Raw genomic sequence first — 23,150 nt, forward strand, 5'->3', positions numbered from 1 at the left:
AGTGGGGCCTCAATCTCCATTTTGATCCATCATAAAAATATTTACAACAGTTTGAGTAAAAAGGTTTTGGAAAACTATTTGGTTTAGAAAATAAGCAACTGTATATACAGTATTGTCTGGGGCAAACTTTACAAGTTTGAGGAAAGATGCGTAGCACTGTACATACAGTAACATTTTCAAAACCATATAGTTCTCCTTGTTCAAATTATATGCAACTGCTACATTTTGTCATGGAAATTTTCACGGTTTTGTTTCAGGTGACACTGCATCCTTTACACGGTGCAACATTATACTTCTCTTCAAATCTGGAAGTACCTCTGACTTGGAACTGAATTCTGTATCGAGTGCAAGTAAGTTCTTTCTGTTTAAAAAAAATTTCACAAAATCTAGCAATTTTCTTAAAATAGCCCTTTCTCAAGTTCTAATGTTAAGAAACCTACATTAAATAAAGTCAGACAACCGTAAGTGTCAGAGTTGTGCTTTCTAAAATACCTCTTTAGGATAGCTTCAGTATTTTACTAATATAGTGGAAAATGTTATGAATGGAGGTATTTTTCTCCTGTCCTAAAAACTACTACTGGTGCTTTCACATTCTGAAATTTCAAAGATAATGAGCAAGTAGAGTGGGAGTTAAGGAGTAACAGAAAAATAAATGTTGAAATTCCAACTACTTCCTAACAGCAAATGTTCAAAGATTTAAAGTATTCAGAAAGCAGCATACACTGTTCAAATATTTTCAGCAAATCAATGGGTTTTTTCAATAGTATATCTTATTTTCATTTTCAGAAACACAACGTACCAGTTGAAGGATGTCTTCATCTTTAGGCATAACACTAAGTTCCAGTATGCAGTCACTGAAACACAACAGAATATATTACTCACGATTTTGAAAAGGGGATTTTATGTTCAGTTAATATAAGGAGAATGACACTGGTTAAGATACGGTCTGCTTGCTTCCCCATGTCAGAACTTGTCAAGCACTCACCATTTAAAAGTTAAAACATGCTTAGCCTTTCAAATAAGTCTCTTCACTAGAGATGAAATCATAATGGCAATCATAGCACGACCAATAAACTCCTTTTTTCCCCCCTTTACACACTGAATTTTACTTACCAAGGTTTGTTTATATATGCAATATGTTAAACATAAGAGATATGTTAGACCATGCAGATTCAACAGAATTAAATATTCCTGCTTCAATATTACATTACACAATGCAATATCTTTAATAAAATAAACTTCTCTTATTAAGGAAGTTGGAGCAAGGATGGTAGGGCCCTCACAATATCACACGACTCAAGTTTTTCTTTTGCATTCAAAAGTAACCTTTTATAAACAACCATATTTAGCTTGAGAGCTGAACGATCTGGCCACCTTCTGGATGGTAAGGCAGAGCATCTGCTATCATAGCTTACTTGGCAAGCAGGTAAGAGTGGTCATATGCACCGCGACTTGCCACCAATGAGTGTTTCTAAGGTACCTATGCTATCTTTTTAAAAAAAAAAATAAAATAAAAATCTGCTTTTTGTGGGATATCTATGAACTACGGTATCTGCCTCAGATGTCTTGGGCAAAAATTAAAGTTGCAAATATGTGAATACAAGTACAACTACCCCCCCTCCACTGTCTTAAGAAAGTTAATTTAGGGGTCTTGAAAACTGGCAGAGAAGACAGTACAGGCAGTAGCAAGGCAAGCATCCCCATCCAATCCCATGATCATGCTTCAACATCATCCTGGAGGAATCAATTAAACTTGTACAGTCATTCAGAAGAGACATATGACAATGGGTGAACTGCCAGCTATTTATTGGCATCTCATGTCAAGCTATGGTCTTTATATCTGAATTACTAAACCCACAGGAAGAACATACATAAAGAAGTCTCAAGTAACTGACCACCAGTTTCAGAAAGCGTAGGTACATATATGGGTCTGGAATGCACACTGAAAATTGATTAAAGATGGGTCAGACAGAGCCAGAAATGATAAGTATAATCCATGCAGCTAGTCCAAAACTAACGTTCAGAAGTTACCTGCGAGAAACAGTTATCTCACATTCCCCAAACAAAGGCAAATCCTATGAACGTGTTATTCTGGAAACAATGCCAATGAGCTCCATCAAAAACTAAGGCAATTCAAGAACCATGAATATCTCTACACCGCAAAAAGAGATCCGCAGCAGCAAGTCTCAGAATCCAGGGCTACTGACTAGGGCCCGCACTGCAGGGCAAAGAAGTAGCAGTGTAGACATTCGGGCTTGGGTTGGAGCCCGGGTTCTGAGACCCTCCCCCCAGCACATTTTAGAGACTGGGCTCCACCCTGAGTTAAGAGTGTCTACATTGCTATTTTAGCACAAGCCCAAATCAGTGGTCCTGAGCTCAGAATCACTGCTGTGGTGTTTTGTTTTATTTTGCTGGGTAGAGGTACCCTAAGAGTCTCCATTGCATTTCCTGGTGTGCACAGATCTTGATACAGATCCTTATCTTGGCATCAGAGAAGGCACTCTACACTAAAACAACAGGCTGAATGGATTCCAAGTCAGTTTTATAGTGTGTCTTGACTCTCTTATGCAATGATATTAGAGCTGATCTACAATCTACCTTATGTGACTTAATTATGGCTGATGAACATTTACTGGAAAAATTGCTGTTTACTGCGTTGAAATGGAATGTCAACAAACATTAAAAGTGACAGGGCAACTTTAAAGGCATTAGAAATAAATGCCATGCACCTTGTTTTGGAAAATGGAGAAACCTAAGATTTCACCATTGTCAAAAGAAAATAAAAAGGTCCTTGCAGAGAATGAGAGTCTCTCTGAGACTTTCAGATCCAGAGCACAGAAGATCCAGTCTGTTCAAGTTTCAACAGAAGGTCAGAACTCAGTTTAATAAAATGTATTTTCCCACAAAAGCAAAGCCTTATTCTTGAAAGAACAACATATGTTTAGGTATTCTTTACATATGAAAGATGCTTCTGTTCTGTAGTTCATTTATCCATTTGCTACTGACTACAGACAAAAAGTTAGGACTTCAAAATAGGATAATGTGGGAAATTAGATTTCAAAAGCTTTTTTCCTAAAATATTCATTTGAAAATGTACAGTACACTATGCCAAATGGCACAGTTTCTTTAACTTTTAAAACCAATTTTATTATCAGAAGCAGACTGATATAAACTGAAAGAAAAAGTGTGTAAACTACCATAAAAATAAGTCTTCAAAAATAAGTTTCAAAGACTTTTTAGAACACAAGTTTAACAGGTACATGACTATTCACACATTAAAATACAAATTTTCAACAATTCCCATTTTAGCTGATAATATAAGCAGTAAAGTTATAAACTAATCTTTAAAAACAACAGTGTTAATGATACTCTGTTGTACTGTTTGAAGATGACTCCCCCCCAACTCTAAAGTAACAGTTGGAAAAGGAGGAAGGGAGCGAGGTACTGTAGTTTTACATTATTGCTCCCGAAAATATAGATTTCAGTACTGGCACTGACCTTAGGACTCATGCAGAGCCCCATGCGGCAAATTTATGCAAGGGTTCACACCTATGCAAGGATTCGTCTATTCAACTTCAACATCAGGATCTTAGAGTCTATATCAGAAAGCCACGCAGCTCATAATGCAAAGTTCCCACCCATGGAGCTCCTATAGAGGATAGGGGAGCTTCTTACATAGAGCAGAATATCAAGCCACTCTCCTACTCTCGCCAACCAATATTTGAGCTATGTAAAGGGATTTTTCTTCTATTCTAATAAAATTTAAAGACAGATTTCCAATGAGTCACCAAAAGAAAACAAACATTTGTAAACTAAAATGTCACTGATGGCTTCACTCAAAATAGTTGATCCAAGTGTGATTGTTTATTTATATGAACCTTGTGGCAGAGGGGTTTGAGACCTCCCAATCTTCATAGTTTGTGAAATATACCTGTAAGTCTCAAAATCTTCACTCCAGGTGTCGAGATATTGAGGAAAGCTTTAAAACTGTTTTCTTCATTTTCTTAACACTCATGAAAGTGTAATACTTGTATAATGCTGATCGGAAGCATCACACTCAAAGGAAGTGACAGTTTGAACAAAATATTAGGTACAACATTATTAATTCTTAGAGATGTCTATGGAAAGCACTGATCAAGCAAATAACCTCATTTTTATGTCATATATGCTGTTCTTAATCAAATTTTAAAAATTCTTGACTCTGCATCAGAAGAGGCATCAAAACAAAAGCACTAAGAACCTAGACCAGCGTGAAGACGCACATTTTATGGATTTTTTTTTTGTGACTACTGTTAATCTTGTGTATAGTTCTGAAGGTTTTAGCAATATATTTATGTTATGAAAAATTTAAAAGGAAACAGAATCCAAGGATGGGGTTGTGGCTCTTCCAACCCCCAAATGATTTTTAAAAAAAAATCATTACTGTGAATCAGCATACTGATCTCCTGTTTCTTGGTCTATTTTCAACAATAACTAGTAAAATAATTTGTCTTTTACAGGTTTTTACATTAGTGCCCATCATGTCTTTAAGTTGCTTGTATGTAAGTGAATAAAGATAAAATTTTGCTGGCCCAATCAAATAGGTTGGCAAATTCTGGTAAACGGTGCAAGACTAGATTCAAGAGCAATCTCAGGACTTGTGTCATTTGGAACAATTCACTCTGGGAATTCTGCAGTGCAATTCTCTCATCCTTCAGAAAGGATATATCGTATAAATCAAACTTTTTCTCAGTTTCTGGTAAGAGATGGTAGAGGGCTGCATGTCCCCAAAGCCATTAGAGAAGTCAACTGTATTCATCTAAGTCAAAAGGCATGTGGATTAAACCAATTGATGTCAATGGGGAATCTTTCCACTGACATCAACAAGCATTAGTTTGGGCCCTATATTAAGGAAAAGTCACACTACTGAAGTCCATAGCATTCAGTAACAAGGACAGGCATCAACATTGCAAAACTCAGTTTACATCTTTTCTGGAAATAAAGATGAGGTACTATGAGAGATTGAGGTGCCACGAGAAGGGGTGTTGGGATAATTTAAAAAGCAATAAACCACAAAGCCCAGATTGTTTACATTCAAGACTTCTAAAGGAGCTTAAATATGAGCTGATAGCAAAATATGCTGTGTGTCATTAAAAACAGCTAATATACCATAGAACAGCAAATTATTTATATTTAAAACTATTTCTAAGGGTGATTGGGGGAATTACAGACCAGTACACTTTCCATTTAGATCTGCTAAATTGTGTTGAAATTATAATTAAAATCAGGGTATTGACATTTCTGGGAAGTCATACTATGCTAGGGTATAACCAACACAGTTTGTGAAAAGAAAAGTAATTTTGCACTAATTTGTAAGATTTTTTTTCAACGTGTCAGTAAAGTAGTAGATGAAGGAGAACCGGCTGACGTAATTTAATTTTCAAAAGTCTTATGACCAAGTCTCTCACAAGAAGCTACTAAAGAAACTAAGCAGTCGCTGCAGAGAGAAGTACTGTCTTGTGTCAAACAAACTAGCTAAGAGACAGGAAACACAGAATAGAAATAAATGGTTGGTTTTCTTCATGGCAAAAAGGTAACAATGTATTGTTTCAAATGTATTTAATAATAATACAGAAAGTGGAATGAGCAGCAAGGTTGCAAAATTTAAAGATGACAGTTATTTAGGTTAGTCTAGTGCAGAGAAGACTGAGTAACTTTGGAGGGACCTAACCAAACTACATGAATCAACAGTACAATAGAAAACTAAGTTCAACGTTAATAAATGCCACGTAAAGCACACCAGAGGGAAAAATCTCAATTACTCAGACATCTCATAGGGCTCTAAATTAACTATCAACTCAAAAAAGGTACAGAGTATCTGGAATCAAAATTAGAAAGGGAGCGGGACTAGAATGAATAAAGGCACGGGAAAACCTCTCTATAAAGAGTCTGAAAAGACAGGGACTGTACTTTACAAGGGAAACAAAAAAGAGGAGACATGGAAAGTATATAAAATAATGTATGGAATAGAATCGGTAGATCAAGAGCTTTCTTTCTCCCTGCCTAACACCACAAGAACAAGACGACACGCAATGAAAATAAAAGGTGGCACTTTCAATACTGATAAATAAAATCCATTTCCAAAACCGCTCGACTGTGGAACTCATTGCCACAGAATATAATTGAGGCCAAGAATTTAATAAGATTCAAAAAAGGATTAGAGGCACAAGGTGGGTGAGGTAGTATCTTTTATTTGACGAGCTTCTGTTGGTGAGAGATAAGCTTTTGATCTTACACAGAGCTATTCTTCAGACCAAAGATACTACCTCACCCACCCTGTCTCTAATATTCTGGGACCAACAAAGCTACAACAGCACTGTATACAATAAAATCCAGAATTATAACAGTTAATCCTAACAAAAATTTTGAAGGGATATAAAACCTCATGCTTCGTTTTTTAAATCAATCTCCAAATATTAGGGATTAGAATGAGACCTTCATGGAGGGGAAGATTATTACACTATTATTCCGTTATTCTTCTTTTGAAGCATCTGGTGTAGTCCACTATTAAAGACAAATACTAGCTTAGATGGACCATGCTCTAATACAGTACAACAATTCCTATGAGTACAATACTGTTTGCGGAGGTGGGAGGGATTTTTTTTTATATATATATAATATTATATATAGAATATAAAAATCCCTCCCACCTCCACAAGCAGTGTGTGTGTATATACACACACGCATGCACACAAACTTGCACACCCAGTGGTTGACACACACACTTTTGCAGAATACTGCAACAGTCATCCCTCCCTATGCTCCAATTTATTAAGCTGGCACTCAAAAGGGACTAATTTACAAATATCTTACCTGTTCTGAATTAAAGCAATTACTTGGGAATATGTCTTCCCAATAACACTCTCTCCATTGACTTTTACAATTCTGTCACCTATGGGAAAAAAATAAATAAAAAGTTAAACATACAGCATATTTGTTTCTATTCCAGTTCTTTGGATTCTTCTCCATTCATTTTAAAAGGATGGTTCAGTACTTTACAATAATCAGGATCACTAACATAATGGATTTAAGTTTAGCTTGCTTTAAAAACAAACTACAAGCATATTCTTTGCTACTTAAAAATATTTCTTTATGTGTAGATATAGTGCGTATATTAAAAACAAAAATTAAAATTTTCCGGCCAAATATTCAGATCTGGTACTTAATTCTATGCTCCCAAATTACACCCCTTAAACAACTCATTTGCTCATACAAATGTTCTTTTGAACACACAAGCAGGCACAAACAATAGAAAAGGCTAGTTTAAAAAATTGGCCTCCAAAACAACTTTTGAGGAATACTTCTCTATATTGAAATATGTTGATTTTTTAAAAAAAAATATTTACAAGTAAACTTTTGTTTAGAGATTTTAAAAAAATTGGTAATTTTGGATTCAGAACACCTCCAGCAGTAGCATGTGTCTTTCCAACAGGCACTGCAATACTCTTTTGTTCTAAAATGTAGTAGTTATAGCAATCAGGAGAGAATGTTTCTAAAGCTGCTCCAATTCCTTCTTTTCCTTAAAAGGCTAGTGTTACTTGTATGATGCTTTTAGCTTTTCGATGTCCAATCTATCTATCCATATGGTGTAGTGGTCTAATTCTCTGCCACCTAGATCAAATTTAGAATTGAACTGCAGTTTCTTTGAGCTTCTCTAGGTAGTTTTGTTGTGTCCTACTGATTATAATCTTCTCACTCTTCAACCACGGATAGATGGCAACTTAACATAAAGGAAACATGACAGATCTGTGTACTGTGGGCTCCTTTTCAGTTTTGAAACAGAAACTAACCTCATGACTATCACAACAGAGCTAAAAGAGGCTGTACCCCCTACACAATACAGGAATTATAAACTAATCGTGCACATCCTGGTCTTCTCTCAGAAGAAGAAAAGAAAGAAATAGAAAATGTTTAAGGACGGACAACAACATATAAGAGGCTTTGAAACAGAAGAAAAGACATCTTGAACTCTAACACCACAGAGAGGAAGAACTCTTATTTTTCTTAGATAGAATCTTCTCTATACAAATACCCTGTAGAAGAGGTTAACCAATTATAGATATATACTGGAGACTCTTTGGAATACATGACTGCTGAACACTCTTGAGCGATCACCTCTCCTGCTTCCTGGCATTATGCAGAACTTTGTCCTCAGTTGGAAGATCTAACCCAGCTGAGTTCCATATCCAGAAACTGACCTAATGGTTCCTCTTTTTACTGGTTTAGACTGTACATATGATTTTCAACACATGATGAATAAAGGATCACACATTGGAGGTTTACAAATGTAACCTTTTGAACAGTGCATTTGGGTCCTTGTTTCAGCTGATTGTTTTGCTGAACTGGTATTGCTGGCTAAAGTAGTTTCCCAAAGGTGAGCAAGAATAATAAGCAACACTACAGAAGAGAATTTGATGCCAAACATCCTGGCGGCTGATAATCCACATGACCGATGAGTAATCTTGGCTGGTAGAAAGTCAAACTCCAGATAAGTAGGTAGATCACTGTGAATTCCCTACCTAATTTCACTGAAGTGTTGGATTTTTCTGAAGCCACAGTTTAGTCTGGAATGCTTGAATCATTCTCAAACTACAAAAAAAAAAATTTACAGATAAAATTTGTCATAATTTAGGCCAAGAGCTACATACTTAGAAGTTTTAAATCCTGTTCTAAGAAGTTCAGCCATATTGTAGGGCTTCTTCCAAATACCATCAGAGCCTTCCCTCTTGCCACTGAAAATAGGAACGGATTTTTTTTTTTTTTTTTTTTTTTAATTATAGCTTCAAACCTTGCCCAATTATTTGGTCCTTCTTGTTTTCACATAGGAATATTGAGTAATGATGAACATCCTTATATTGCCTCATATCACCTGTCTTCCTGTGGAGTTTTTGGTTCCAGCCTGCTCTCCCATGATTTTCAATTCAGCTCTCAGACTCGGAACCAGAAGAAGTGATGTGGGTCAGCCTGGATCAAGTGCCCAATGACTCAGAAAAGGAATTGCCTAGAAGTTTAAGTGGCACCGAAGACAGAATCAGCCTCAGGAATGGAGTGATTGAACAAAGATTATAAGGTGGAAGGGGCTTTGCTCTGTCATAGGTAGACAGAAGGAGAGAATGTACTTATTGTGGGAAGAAGTAAGTGAAAGTTGTTCTTACAGTTATCCAATGATTAAACCCACCTCAATATTTTTTGGCAACATTGTGACTCAATCTGAACACACTGGTACCAATTCTCCTCTGCCTTGTATGTTGTAGAGTCATTTACACTTGTGCTGAGTACATGCAAAATGCTGTCCTGACAGTATCTTATACCCACTTTGCATAGGTGTACATAATCAGGCCCATTATAGTTTATAGATATTGTAATTGCTTTCTACCATGTTTGGCATTCTCAGACGTGATCTCTGAGGTAAAATGCTTTGAGTGTCAAACATGGGAACTATGGACCTGCTCAGCAACAACCCAGTTAGACTTATGAATACAAAACTACATAGAACTATGAAAAATGTTTAAATAAACCATTCTGCAGTTAGGATATCCTTTCATTCAAGTTTACAAGATTATCACAAGTCTCTATATTACAGCATGCCACATTTAGCTTTTCCAGGCAACTGATCCACTTGCAAACTGGGTGTTTCTGTCCAATCAAACTGTGAATGAGACATTCAATAATACAAAATAAGTGCCTTGCAGCAATGAAATATAAACTGACAAAAATAATGAAACGTAACTACTTAAGTTCATATTCGATTTCAAAATCTTTTAACCCCTTTAGTGTAACCATAAAATGAAATAAAACCATATATTGCAATGGAACAACCCAAGAAAAGTTGGTTCCACAAAATGAGATACCCACTATATACAAAGTGATTGTGTCAGAAGCCGAGCCGTCTAACTGGCTGACCGTTCTCTGAGTGCTTTATAATGTGATTTCCAAGACACAGCCATAATACTACATGTTAATCTACAGTTTTTAACAGAAATAGCAACATGACCTAATTAGATATTATGACCATCAGTAGTCTCCTTAAAAGGACACGTGGGCAATTTAAAAAAAAATTATAATTTATTCTCTACCTTTTTATAAGTCTGAAAATAAAATATTCTCTGTACTGATTTTATCCTTTTCAGTATGGCAAATATTGAATTTCATCTTCGGTCAGAAAAGTAACATGCTCCTTTTGTACAACTTCAGCGTATGTTGCATTTTATCAAGCCAAAACGTCTCTCTTTATACACCAGCATCAAATGATGCCATGGTTGCTCAGAGAATGCTTGCTACTGTAAAACTATATCAGAGAGAGAAGAAAAAAAAAATAGGATGTACTGCAGAGCCTGGAAAGTCAGTGCTGTGATTTTTAAATTTCTAAATGCCCTAGAGTTTTCATATTTCTTTTGAAAAAAGTTACCCTAGTCCAAGCAATTAATACATGTATACATTTAAAAAAACAATCAAATCTCAACAGCCAGGTCAGGAGTGTTCTCTGACTCACATGCATTGCTTTTGTGTAGTATAGTGTTTGCCATGCTTTTAAGGATAGAAATTCTCATTTACAATGGTATCCAGCTACCTAATCTGTAGTTGTATAATTTGTAGGATTGTTCCTTCTAAAAACTTTTCTTGAAGAATTTAAATAAAGAACCACAAATTATTACAAAACTTAGGCTAAGTCTATACCAGACTTGTGCCAGCATAATGGTGCGAAGAGGTGAGAGCCTGATCAACTTAGGCATTCAGGCAGAATTCTGTAGCGCAGACAAGAGTTATATCCTGGTATAGCTTGTTTTGCTTGTGGGGACTAGCGGGTATTTACCACATCAGTATAAAGTGCAACTTTGGCTGCATCCAGACCAGGAGTGTTTTGCCAGCATAGTATACTGGTATACCTAGGGGTAAATGCTCTTAGTGCAGACCTAGCCTTTGTAATGCACTTTAAATGGTGCTTTACAAACAGATGGATTCTCTGTTTCAAAGATTTTTTGGACTAAATCAGACAAAACAAGCAAAATAATGGTTAGGTAGAGGGCCAAATGGGGACTGCTCATATTTACTTGCTTTAAAATAGGTTGGGGGAGTGGGAAGGTGGAGGGTTAAATGATTTCGAACCATCAAGTTATGCACATAACCTATGTAACCACATGTAAAGTCCTGTCCTTCCTCAACCCTTCCTCTTGTTTGTCACACTCACTTGTCCCTTGTCTTATCTTAAATTATAAGCTCTTCACATCTTCCTTTATGTTTGTATAGCACCTATTACAATATGGCCCCAGTCTTGATTGTGGGTTTGGGGCATTAATACAAATAAATAATACAAAAAACACATAAAAATACAGGACAACCATTCAGGAAAAGGAGGGTGAGGGGATTATAGGAGAACTGAAGAAGAGCAGGACTGCTTGAAGTGTTAGGTTTGATGTAGAGGTCTGATGGAAGAGAGGGCACTTAGAGCAGTGTTTTTCAAACTGTGGGTCAAGACGCAGTACTGGGTCGCAGCATGTCAGGCACTTGGTCACCTTACTCCGGTCAGCACTGCTGACCGGGATGTTAAGAGTCCCATCGGCAGTGCTGCCCAGCAAAGGCAGGCCAGTGCAGGGGTGGACAAACTATGGCCCACAGGATTGCCCCCCATGGTGCCGCAGGTCCCACACCAATCTCAGAAGTGGCTGGCACCACATCCTTGAGGCCCCGTGGGGGGGGAGGAGGGAGGTTCCATGCATTGCCCTTGCCTCCAGGCACTGCCCCCCACCAGCTCCCATTGGGCAGGAATGGGGAACCGTGGCCAATAGGAGCTTCAGGGAAGTCCTGGAGGCGTGGCAAGTGCAGCACATGGAGCCCTGTGCCCTCCCCTCCCGCAGGGGCCACGCAGAGACATGGTGCCAGCCACTTCCTGGAGCGGCACAGCATGGGGCCAGGGCAGGCATGCAGGGAGCCTGCCCTGGCCCCAGGGCGCGCTGCTGCCACCCCGGAGCCGCTTTAGGTAAGCGGCGCAAGGCCGGAGCCAGAATCCCTCCTACACCCCGCCCCCCAACCCCCTGCCCTGAGCCCCCTGCCACACCCCTCATGCACCCCAACCCCCAGCTCCCTCCTGCAGTCCGCACCCTCCTCCTCCCCAATCCCTTGCCCTGAGCCTATTCCTGCACACTGCACCCTCTCCCACACCCATACTTCCTTCTGCACCCCAACCCCCTGCCCTGCGTACAATTTCCCCAGATGTGGCCCTCGGCCCAAAAAGTTTGCCCACCCCATGGCTAGTGCCTACCTTTTCCGACACTGCAGCCAGCAGAAGGTCCGGCTTCTAGGCAGGGGGGCCACGAGGCTCCACACACTGCCCGAGCCCCCAATCCCCTGCCCCAGCCCTGAAGCTCCCCCCAAACCTGTAACCCCTTCCTGCACCCCAAATCCCTCATCCCTGGCCCCAGAAGAGCTTGCTCCCCCAGCCCAGACCCCCTCCCACACCACAATCCCCTGCCCCAGCCCTGAGCCCAAATCCCAAATCCCCTCATCCCCAGCTCCTTTGGGTCTTCAGCTTCAATTTTCTTCAACTGGGTCCCCAGAAATAGAAAGTTGGAAAACCACTGACTTAGAGGATAAATCTGGTAACAATGCTCAAAGTATGGATAGGTGGAGAGGTAGCATGATTGACAGCATAAAAGAAAAGATTGTGAAAAAAGTAAAGAAGGAGCAAACAGAGAACTGAAGAGCTGACCGTGGGAGAGGAAGCAATATAAAATGGAAGCCAGGATTAAGGTGGGGGCAAGTTTATGTAACACTTTATAGGCAAGGAAAAGGAGCATGAGTTTGTGGTGCGGAGACAGGAAGACATTGAAAAATAATCAAAGGGGTGGACTTGCGTGATCAGAGTGGTAGGACCTAGAGAAGACTATAGTAGCAGTGTTTGGGGCAGACCACAGAGGGAGAGGTGAGAGTAAGAGAGTCCAGAAAGTGCAATAATCAAGATGACAAGACTGCAGAAAAGTTATAGCTTTTTTTATATTATATTAGCACTATAAAAGAACAGCACCTGTGCATAATCCAGCTTCAAAAGCAGGTCCACCTTCTTTAACCTGTTTAACAAATATGGTATCCATCGGTTCCAGTCTGTTTCTTTGCTTCCCTAAAGAAAAGCACATGTTTGGAAAGGTATTTTATTAAGCTGTATTATGATGCTGAATTGTAAAAAACATTCTGAAAAAACTTAATCATGCCATATTCATCTTCATATTAAATATTAGGATCCAAATTATTTCTTAATTCATTTGGCAAACAGAGCATTAACATCCATTCTATTTGAAACCATTTGCTTTCTTTTGGCTAGACTGAAGATCTTTGACCTGTCTGTAAAACTGTAGTTGCAAAATTGTAGCACATGAATATATCAGAAGTCTGACACTTTTCAGCTTTATTTTTTCATCTCATCAGTATTCTATCCTCAGACTGGTGACCATGGCTTTCAATAAGGGCCATCCCTTGTTTCTCAGATTCCCATCTGGCAGGTTTATGAAACCACACTAACTGAAATCACAATCAGAATTACAGTACTATAACTTGAAAAAAAATGAGGCATTTCTCCAAAAGAGGGTCTAGACTTTGTAGTATCCTGAGAGCACCATAAAAAACCCAAAACTACCGACTCTGTAACAGCAACTCTCAGATCCTTGAGCCAAGCTGACCAAAGGTCTTTGAAAATTTGTTTTTGATGGAAGTTCAAAAAGCAAGGTGCATATCAAGGTTAATCATAGTGATTGTGTGTAACGTTCACAGACTGAGTGAGACAGTCACAGGTTTGTTTCAGGGAGTCTAAACTGGTGAAATTTATAACCTTCTTGCCTCCTCACTGTGCACACTCACAAACATGAATATCTCACCTCCTTCCCCTCTTACACATCACATTTGCATTTGGTCCTCCAAATCTAAGTCAGTCTAAGAAGCAATAGCCATACTAGGTCCAGAAGGGCGCAGCAGGAAACACTGACTAGCATTTATAAATCAAAATAAGGAGATGGAGTGTACGACAAGTTACATCTATAAGATGCAAGTCAGAGTCCATTTATGTCTTAACTGTAACATATCAAGAGAGCCGGAGTAAAACATAGTAAATTACATCTTAGACTTGCATCTGAATTTGGCCCACAGTATACAAACAAACAAGTCCTAACTGTCCAATTTTGCAAACTGCTGAACACCCTGAACTCCCAATGAAAAGCAATTACAACTATAAGTGATAACAGAACCACAAATAAAACCTTAAGTTGCCATAGAACAATCAAGAAAGTTGGCTCTATGAAAGGAGATCACTTTATATATAAATTGATTATGTCAGAAGTCGAGCAGTCCAACTTGCTGATCATTCCTGGAGTGCTTTATAATGTGATTTGCAAGATACAGCTATAATACATTTCATTCTAAAGTTCTGACAAGAAAGAGTCTTCATGGAGAAATACCTACTACATCTGGCATTTTCTACCTCCTCCTTAAAATACAGACATTAAAACATTGCTAAACCTTTTATGGCCATTCAGAGACACCAATACTTCAATTTTGGACATGGTCAAAATGCAAGGCGAAGACTGACTTGCTCAAGCTAAGGACATGAACAAGTTGTTCCAGCTACTTATAGGGGCCAGCACCTATAAATGGGTGATCTTTTGTAGGGTCAGATCCCATGACCACCAGTATTGCCATTTTCCTCCCTTCTCCGTTATGGGATCATGTGACTTGGGGTAAGGAAAAGAAAGAACAAATGCTGGAAACAACATACACTCAAAGAAAATAACCAGAGAGATACTTACTACCAATATAGTACATTCAGTTTACAACCACCCCTTCAGGTGAATATAACACCAACACAGCCAATAGCGCAGACCTGAAATTCATATTATGTGATGAAAGATCAGTAGTCAACAGATCTGACCTCCACATCCTTTTATCAGACAAGGCTCCCATCTTGTCCTTTTTTACCAGTTCCTGGTTAGTTGGCAGCAGAGGCCCAATGCTGGCTCACCCCATCCTCCCTATACATTGTCCCTATCCAAATTCACAAAACAAGTGGCCAACCAGCCATGTTACTCCCATTCAGCATCAAATGCAGAGAAGGATCCCTTGGAAAAACAGAATCCTTTGCATGTATCCACCATATCTGTAAATCAGTGGAGATAATTACATACTAATCTTCAGAGCACATAAATTGTAGGTTTCCCTGGAGAGCGGGCGTTTGACTGACAATAGTGGAGTCCCCAAAGCTCATCATGACAGGGGACTAACATCTACACTGACAATAAAAAAAACGCCTCTTCTACACACAAGCACTCTACTTTGGGCTACACAGGTATTCTTGGGATCAATTCACAAAGTTGGTCTCACACTGGACTAATTCTTTGGCCTAGAAATGGAAATAGGAAATATTAGGAACTCACCCCTTTTCCCAGGAAGGTCACCACCTCCTTCAAACCAAGATCAATCTGCAGGCACACAAGTTGGAAGAAGGGACTATCACTATGGTCTGCCCCTGTAAATTTATGGTCCCAGATAAATTCCAGAGCATCTTCAATAAAATCCATATACAACCAAAGAGCCAAAGACTGTAAGACCAAGTAAGATGCTACAGACCTGATTCTTATTTACACTAAAGCTGCTTTACATTGCTAGAGCAATGTAAAATGGATTTAATGTAAATAAGACTAGGACAACTTGGAGCATGCATGAGCCATTGCCAGACAGACAAACACTGGCACCTTCAGACCCTTAAATCTCTTTAGTTCTCAGATACTGATTTCAGATGACACAGGAGGGAAGGAAACAAATGGCAATACTTGAAAACCTGATCAGAAGCTGGAAACTCCAAAACAAGGTTTTCTAGAATCCTAGGCTATGGCTGTAGCTGAGACTAAAATCTCTCTTCTCTTCTGCCACTGCAGCAGCTAAATCCTGCACTGCAGAATTTTAATGGTCTGTGAATGACTGTCTCAGTTCAGACTGCATCCACACAAACTCAGAAGCCAGCTCCACTCCATATGAATAACTATCGACAAGCTTCTCAGAGAAGATCAAATAAATCCCGCATGCCCTCTCCAGACAGCAGCAGTCACATGCTAAGACAGAACCTCCCCTCTTTACAGCATTCAGTATTTTCCCTGAGCAAGACACTAGAGTGCTGGAAGAAATCTGCACCACTACCAGTGATTCACACTATAACAGAGTGGCACGCACCTCTTGCGAGTGCCCCCTGGCCAAGTGCATGTGCCTCCACTCAGTCTCTGTAATTGTGCTAGGTCTTCTGTAACTCAGCCCTCCAGCCAAGTCGCACACAGTCTACATATGGAACACAAACAAAACAAACCTCTTCCGGGATACAGAGCCCAACAGAGGCCTCTCAGTATCCCTCGGGTGGAACGGCTCTTCCTGTAGACCTCCCTGGGCTCAGTCTTTAAACAGTCCTGGCCCTGGTATGAGTCTGTGCCCTCCGGGCTCCCTCCCTGGAGACATCTTCACCCTCTCTGGGCCCTTCTCTGACCCCAGTTCTCCAGCTGAGTCGCTAAACAGTTCAGGTCCCCTTCTGGGGATGTACCAAAGTCCCTAAAGTCCAATATCACTGACCCTCTTCAAGGTCTTCAATCCCTTCTCTGGGGATCAGTTCAACTCCCTCCTCAAGGATTTAGCCCGTCCGCCACTGTGGCTGGTGGGGACCTGGGCCTGCCAACCATTCCTGGGTCCCAGCCCAGGGACCCTACAAATATCAGCCACCCGCTGCATCCCTTTGACTAGTCACGATGCTGCTACAATTTCTTGGGCCACTTCTCCATGACCCCTTCATCCTTACCTTAGGGCTTCAGCTACCAAGTTCCAGCAACCAGCCAGGAGCTCCTCCTTGCTCCCCCGGTCCCTGACAGCAACTGATCTGTTTGAGGTTCTGCAGTCCTTTCAGCCAGACAGGAACACCATCCTTGCTCCTATGGCTCCAAGCAGAAACTGCCTCCTGTTCTGTACCGCAGTTCCTTTTGTATGGGCCTTCTGGGCCTGGACTGGCTGCGTCCTGCAGCCTCCCTCTGATTTGCTGCTTCCCACGCAGCCTCTCTAGGCCACTTGGAGGATAGTTCCACTGCTCCTTTTTGGGGACAGGGTGTGGTAGGACCCTGAGGCCTGCAGCAGGGGGCCTCTGAGCCTGGTACACCCATCACACAGACCCATGATCACTGTGGCTGTGGAAAGATGCATCTGGTGCATCTGGCACCTTTACTGGTAAAAATCATCAAATGCCACCTTTAATGAGGGCACCTTTGATTAGAGCATGTCTTAATGCCACATATTTTTAAACCTTCTCTTGACTCAGGCCTTGTCAATTACCACCCCAGCATCCAAACTCCCATTCTTGATCAAGATAATTGAGAAACTAGCTGAGTAGTAATCTCCCTCAGTACCTACATTAATCAAGAAGTAACGATGAAAGTGGTCATCCTTAAGAGTGAAGGATGTAAGAAGAGAGGACAGGACTCGTAGGAAGAGGGCAAAAGCTTTGAAGCTTACTACCTAATAGTCAGAGTAACCAGAAATCAGATCTCTTTCAGAAAAGTGTAAAACTCTCTTCTTCATCTTAGCTCTTCCATATTCCCAACAGCAAAGAAGAGAGGAATCAGAACTAGAGAAAAAAGAAAAGAAGAAAAAAGAGAAAGGGGACACAGAGTAGAAGGAGAGCAAAGAGGGGATAAAGCAATAAAATTAGGCCATGTAGCATTTGCATGTTTGGTTTTTAACTCTTTAGGAGGTTGTTGGAAACTACAGTGATGGGTGCCTTTAGAAAACCTGGATAAATAGCAAGGGTAGAGGACAATTCTCAAATAATAAACTCATTGTCTGCCCCTGCAGGACATTTAGAAACTTAAAAAAACAAAAAAACAAAAATTAAAAAAAAACTGATCAACTCCTTCCGCCAACTGAGATCACGGGAGGGTCTGTACCCTTCCACAATGCATGAACCGACTTTTCCCTTAGAGACACTGGCACTCTCAGCCAGTTAATTCAACTAGCTCAACCGTCTCACTACCTAAAAAGTATCAATTACACAAAAGCAGACTTTCCATTTTCAATGAATTTCCACTGAAAACACAAAAGGTCCACTTTCAAGACAAGTCATTTAAAATGCAAGCATGCAATTCCCATCCAGTAACGAGTGGGCATATTCCCTCTACTAGTGCATTTCAATACCTCTCAGTGGGGGGGCGGTCGGGGGAGGGGATTAGAATTTGCATAAAAAGACCTTTTGATTGGCACTGGTCAGCTCTGAAGGGAATACCATCCACTCCTTTACCAGAGGCTGGAAGTTGAAATGTGTCGTCTTGACTGGATTGGTGGTAAGCATGGAGTGATCCCAGTGATGAGAAAAGAAAAATCTTCCAGTGAAACTGTGACTCAAAGGTCTGAAGAATATAATGAATCAAACCTAATAAATACAGTATGAAATCTAAACTCTATAAATGGACTCCAAAAGAACAACAGACTATTTGACTGAGCGCCATGAGAGTCAGAACTAAAAGAATTTTCACCAAGCAAATTAGCAGTTCATATCTAAAAGTCCACATCTCATTTGATAACAGAAACCCAAGTAATTCTCAAGCAGTCCTTAGCAGATTTAACTTGGGTGGTAAGTTAACTAGGCAAGACCACACTGGGTTACCAAAGTCATGCCCTTTGAGAATTTGGAAATTTGTAACAAAACACTTCTTTATCATTTAGCATGGATTAAGAAGCATTCACCTTGTAATGGTCTATGAATGGCTAACATAGTAAAAGGAAATCCCACATTCTTTTCTATTAATGGTCAGGTACCGACTTGAGTATTCCTTGATCAGTGGAATTTGCTGCAGAATTCACCACAGAAACTCAACTTCCATTTTGAAAAGAGTTTCCTTTGGTTTATATTGGTTCGCATTTCTGGCCTGTTTGCTTCAACCAAAAGAAACTTTTTTAAAAGAACCCAAAACACCTCTCATCTGCAGAGAACCTGAAACAATAGCTCTGAGAGGTGCGACTTGGCCCATTCATTTCAAACCAGGGCTTGTGGATGCCATAATTACATGCTAGCATTAGCCAGCTTTTTCCCCAAGATGCCACAGAATTCAGTACTTCTGCCACAGAATCCACCATTTTTCAGCAGCCATGTGCCCAACATTTTGGTTTCTAGCTCCCTGCTGTGCTGGGACCTGCCTTCAGCTGATGCTTGCTCTGCAGGTTTCCTTGTGGGGAGGGTGGGGAATGTGTTGGGCTACAGTCCATTCTATATGCATTATTCCATGGAGTGAGGCAGTAGGACACTGGGGAGTGGGAACTGAAGTTCAGCTTGTAATTAGGGAGTAGAAGAAAATAAGTATAGGCTGGCCACCTCAGTCACCTGAAGAAGAGTCTATCAGTCAAGGCCTGCGTATAGAAGGTGCTGAAGCCAGCTATAAGCTCCTCCCTTCCCTGGAATACATGAGGAGAAGGAGGTTCTGAGCTGGACAGCCTCAAGAGTGGAACTATGCTGCTTGAAGTCCATAACAAAAAACATATCCTTTTGAACAGTCATGGTGAAGACACGGATCGTGAAATCTTATGTCAACAAGACATAGCTGTCTATTTTTGTAGACATGGAAATTAGGGATATTTTGCTGCAAACAAATAAGTTAATATTGCCATTGAGAAAATTGGTTCCACTGTGTCAAGGAGTATTCGGGGCTCCGGCTCTGAAATGAGAGTCTAATGACAATATTAAAATTGAAGGTTAAAATATAACAAGCAGATCAAATGTCGGAGACATTAGTGGCAGAAGTTATGGAAAGAGCAGTGAAAACCTATACCATAAACTCAACACTTGCCAGAGAACTGCATTAAATAAATTGCATTTAACTGAAATTGTAAGGCAAACATAGACCAGGTTGAAGCATAAACTTGACACCAAAAGGTACACTGGCTCCCAGTTTCCAAAAGCCACCACCAAATCTGCACCCAAGACAGAGGTCAGGATAAGAGTCCTCCAGAAATGAGACTCAACGAATTGCAACAAGTTACTGGAACTTGTAAAATGTGCCCATATATTAAGTGGGAGAGTCTCAACAGGTTATGCTGCAAAGAATAAAACTGTCCTGATGTTCTAAGCTATCCACAATATGAATTCTTTTCCATAAAAACACAAAATAGTAGAGATTGTGATACTAAATCCAATGGCACAAGTAACTATTTCACATCTCATGCAGCTCTAACACAACAAGATTCAGTAAAAGACTACCCAAATCACAATAGGGGTGCTTTCAGACATTGAATTAAAGTAACAACAGACTGGAGGGGTGGGGAGAGGAAGGGCAGGGAGGGAGAACACAAACATGGAAATATCCGTGGCTTTTTGTGTTTGGGGAAAAAATAATTTAAATAAAGCCAATTACAAGGCACCACCAGAAAGTTCCCTGAAGTGAAGACATACTGAATAATGCATAACAACAAGACAGAGGATCACAGAACCTCAGAATCCAAACAAGACCAAAAGATCACACAGGGAAAAAAAGTGTATGTTCCACTAGAGACCCAAAGTTACTCTGTATTCTGCTTTAAGTAAGAATTTAGCAAGACTAAATATCAGGATACCACAGATGAACAAGCTATTTACAGCATTCTACAAGGCATGGGGGGGAGCTAATTGTCTAGGTAATGTTACCACTAAATAGGGGTTCTCACAAATTTTTGGTGGCCTCAGAGTGCGGCCACCAACTCTTGCTTGTGGCTGCTCTGACAATTTTTCCTAAAATGTTTAATTAACTTTAGGAAAAACAAATATGCACACATACATGTCCAAATCATTGTAATTTATTTATGTAGGGGATGGGTTTTTTTTCAGACTCAACAAAAATAATGTACACTTCGTCTCTGTTCTTTACTGGACCTAAACAGAATAGAAACACAAATACGATGCTTTGCACGTTCTTGTCTTTTGTTCTAGTTGTTTCTTTTGCTTTTTGGGTTGCTTTTTATTTCATTTTATTTTTTTAAACTTGCTGGCTAGTAAGTCTGCTACTGTGAAAAGTGATGCTTGTATGTTAATATTACTTTTCACAGCCTCCCAGCTAGCTACTAAGTCTGCTGTGAAAGTGATATTAACAAACACAAAAATATCACTTTTCACAGCAGACTTGGGAGACAAATTAAACCCTGATGGGGAGGCGGATAGGGAGACAGCAGGGCCAAGGATGATGGAGGAATGGATGGCAGGCTAGGAAATGCAACAGGGACCATCGGGGTGGCGGGAGAAGGTGAGGCCAGGGCTGGAGCCCACTGCTGCGCAGCCCCACAGGCTGGAGCCTGCCACTGGGTGGCTGAGCAACAGAGCCCAAAGCCCTGCACCCAGGGCCCAGAGATGGAGGCTGGGGCCCAGAGATGGAGCCTGAAGCCCCACAGCTGAAGCCTGCCACTCACCACCCTGTGGCTGAAGCCCGAGCCCACCGCCCCGGGAAGGTGGGGAACTCACTGCCTGCCTGCTCCCCCAGCGTGTGCGCCTCCAGCGGGAGCAAGGCCCAAACCCTTGCTGGTGGCCCTGGGGGAAGGGACACTGCTGTCCACCCCTCTGCCCCATTCACCACCCAGGAAGCTGTGGCCTCAAGAAAAGCCCCTGGTGGCCTCGTGCAGCCACGGTGGCCATATTTGAGAAACACTGAAGGATAGGGTTGCCAACCTTCCAGGATTGGCCCGGAGTCTCCAGGAATTAATCTTTAATTAAAGATTATGTCTTGTGATGCTCTCCAGGAATACATCCAACCAAAATTGGCAATCCTACTGAAAATTTACAAAAATCTATCTTAATTTTTGTAAATATATTGCTATGTTTAATATACGCAGTAGCTTTATACACAGGACACTTAGCAGGAATACACAGCTTTATTTATTAGAGACGAAAGAATGTTGTACATTTTCTAGGCTTACACTGGGAAATGCATACTTTTCAGTTCTCTTTAGTCTGCTATACGTTTGGACACAAACGAAAACTGCTTCCCATTAGTAACAGACATGAGCTTTGCAGGAAGTGTATGCCTCAAAATACTGTATGTTTGCATTTTAAATTACAACCCTAACAAAGTTAGAAATACAGAATTTCTTTTTTAAGAAATAGCTGGAGATACAATCCTAACTCACCAAATCAAATGAAAGGGATTATATTAAGTATCTTTTTAAACTATAAAAATGTGAAAGCACTTAGTGTTATAAACCAAATTACAGGTTTGTGTTTACACTGTCCATTTAGGCTGAACTAGGCAAGTAACTTCTTGTTAAGTAATTCAACTACAGGACTTGTAGTAAGTACTACTGACCCTTTTCAAGTGAACATTAAGATATCAAAGCACAAAAAAGAAAGCCCTGAATTTCACAATTGACCCACTGTCTTGAAAGGTTTGCAAATATAATTCACGCTATGTAATGCATCACACAGAATTTCTCAGTATATTAGATGCAAGGATTTTCTAGCATGAGCTCCATCTGCCCTCCCTCACCCACAAATTAAGAACAATCTGTCCTGTAGCAAAGACTAAAGCAAACTCTCTTACAATTTTTCAAACTGGCACTAGGTACATTGATTATTGTCACATGAACAAAAGACTATTAACCTGTTATTGGAGTTGTCTGAGTGTACTGCCTCTACACATTCACACTTACACAACATCCTTCCCCACTTTTGCCAAGACCTCACATAAATAGTAAAAAGGAACCGAGGACAGTTAGAGTCATTGTCCCTTACAAGTCTCCACGAAGAACACTCAAACCCGCAAGAGAGTGAGAGTACTTGTGAGTCACTGTTTTCTAGATGGTTCCAACCCCTCAGCATGAACCATATTTTTAAACATGTGGGTCATTTGGAAACTGTTCATTTGATAAATTGTTCAGCCTCAATGTATCATGGGTTATAAAAATACAGAAGTAAAAAGGAACTGAGCTTGGCTGGACAAATGTGTACATTTCTCTTTTGAATACGACAACTATTTTTCCCTTACCACATTTGCCTTTGCATTGCTTTGATATGCAAAAATCCTCCAAACAATTATATTTATGGTCCCAATGTTGAGTTTGGCCACAAATTATCACAAAAGCAGAGCAAGCAAATG

General features: G+C 40.2%; 1 protein-coding gene across 4 annotated transcripts in view; it reads right to left on the reverse strand.

Moving 5' to 3' along the window:
- Positions 1–23,150, reverse strand: part of ARHGAP21 (Rho GTPase activating protein 21) — a 192,782-nt gene that overhangs the window by 67,216 nt on the left and 102,416 nt on the right. For 3 of the 4 annotated variants that reach the window (XM_077808217.1, XM_077808216.1, XM_077808214.1), the window contains 3 exons: positions 13,061–13,153; positions 6,853–6,931; positions 800–854 (listed from right to left, as the gene is read on the reverse strand). In XM_077808217.1, the coding sequence (XP_077664343.1) occupies positions 800–854; positions 6,853–6,931; positions 13,061–13,153 (227 nt within the window). Of the gene's footprint in view, positions 1–799; positions 855–6,852; positions 6,932–8,558; positions 9,493–13,060; positions 13,154–23,150 lie in introns of those variants that run through there. The other variant, XM_077808218.1, reaches the window with a different exon arrangement.

This window comes from Eretmochelys imbricata, chromosome 2 (assembly GCF_965152235.1).
Source record: "Eretmochelys imbricata isolate rEreImb1 chromosome 2, rEreImb1.hap1, whole genome shotgun sequence".
Classification (NCBI taxonomy): Eukaryota; Metazoa; Chordata; order Testudines; family Cheloniidae; genus Eretmochelys; species Eretmochelys imbricata.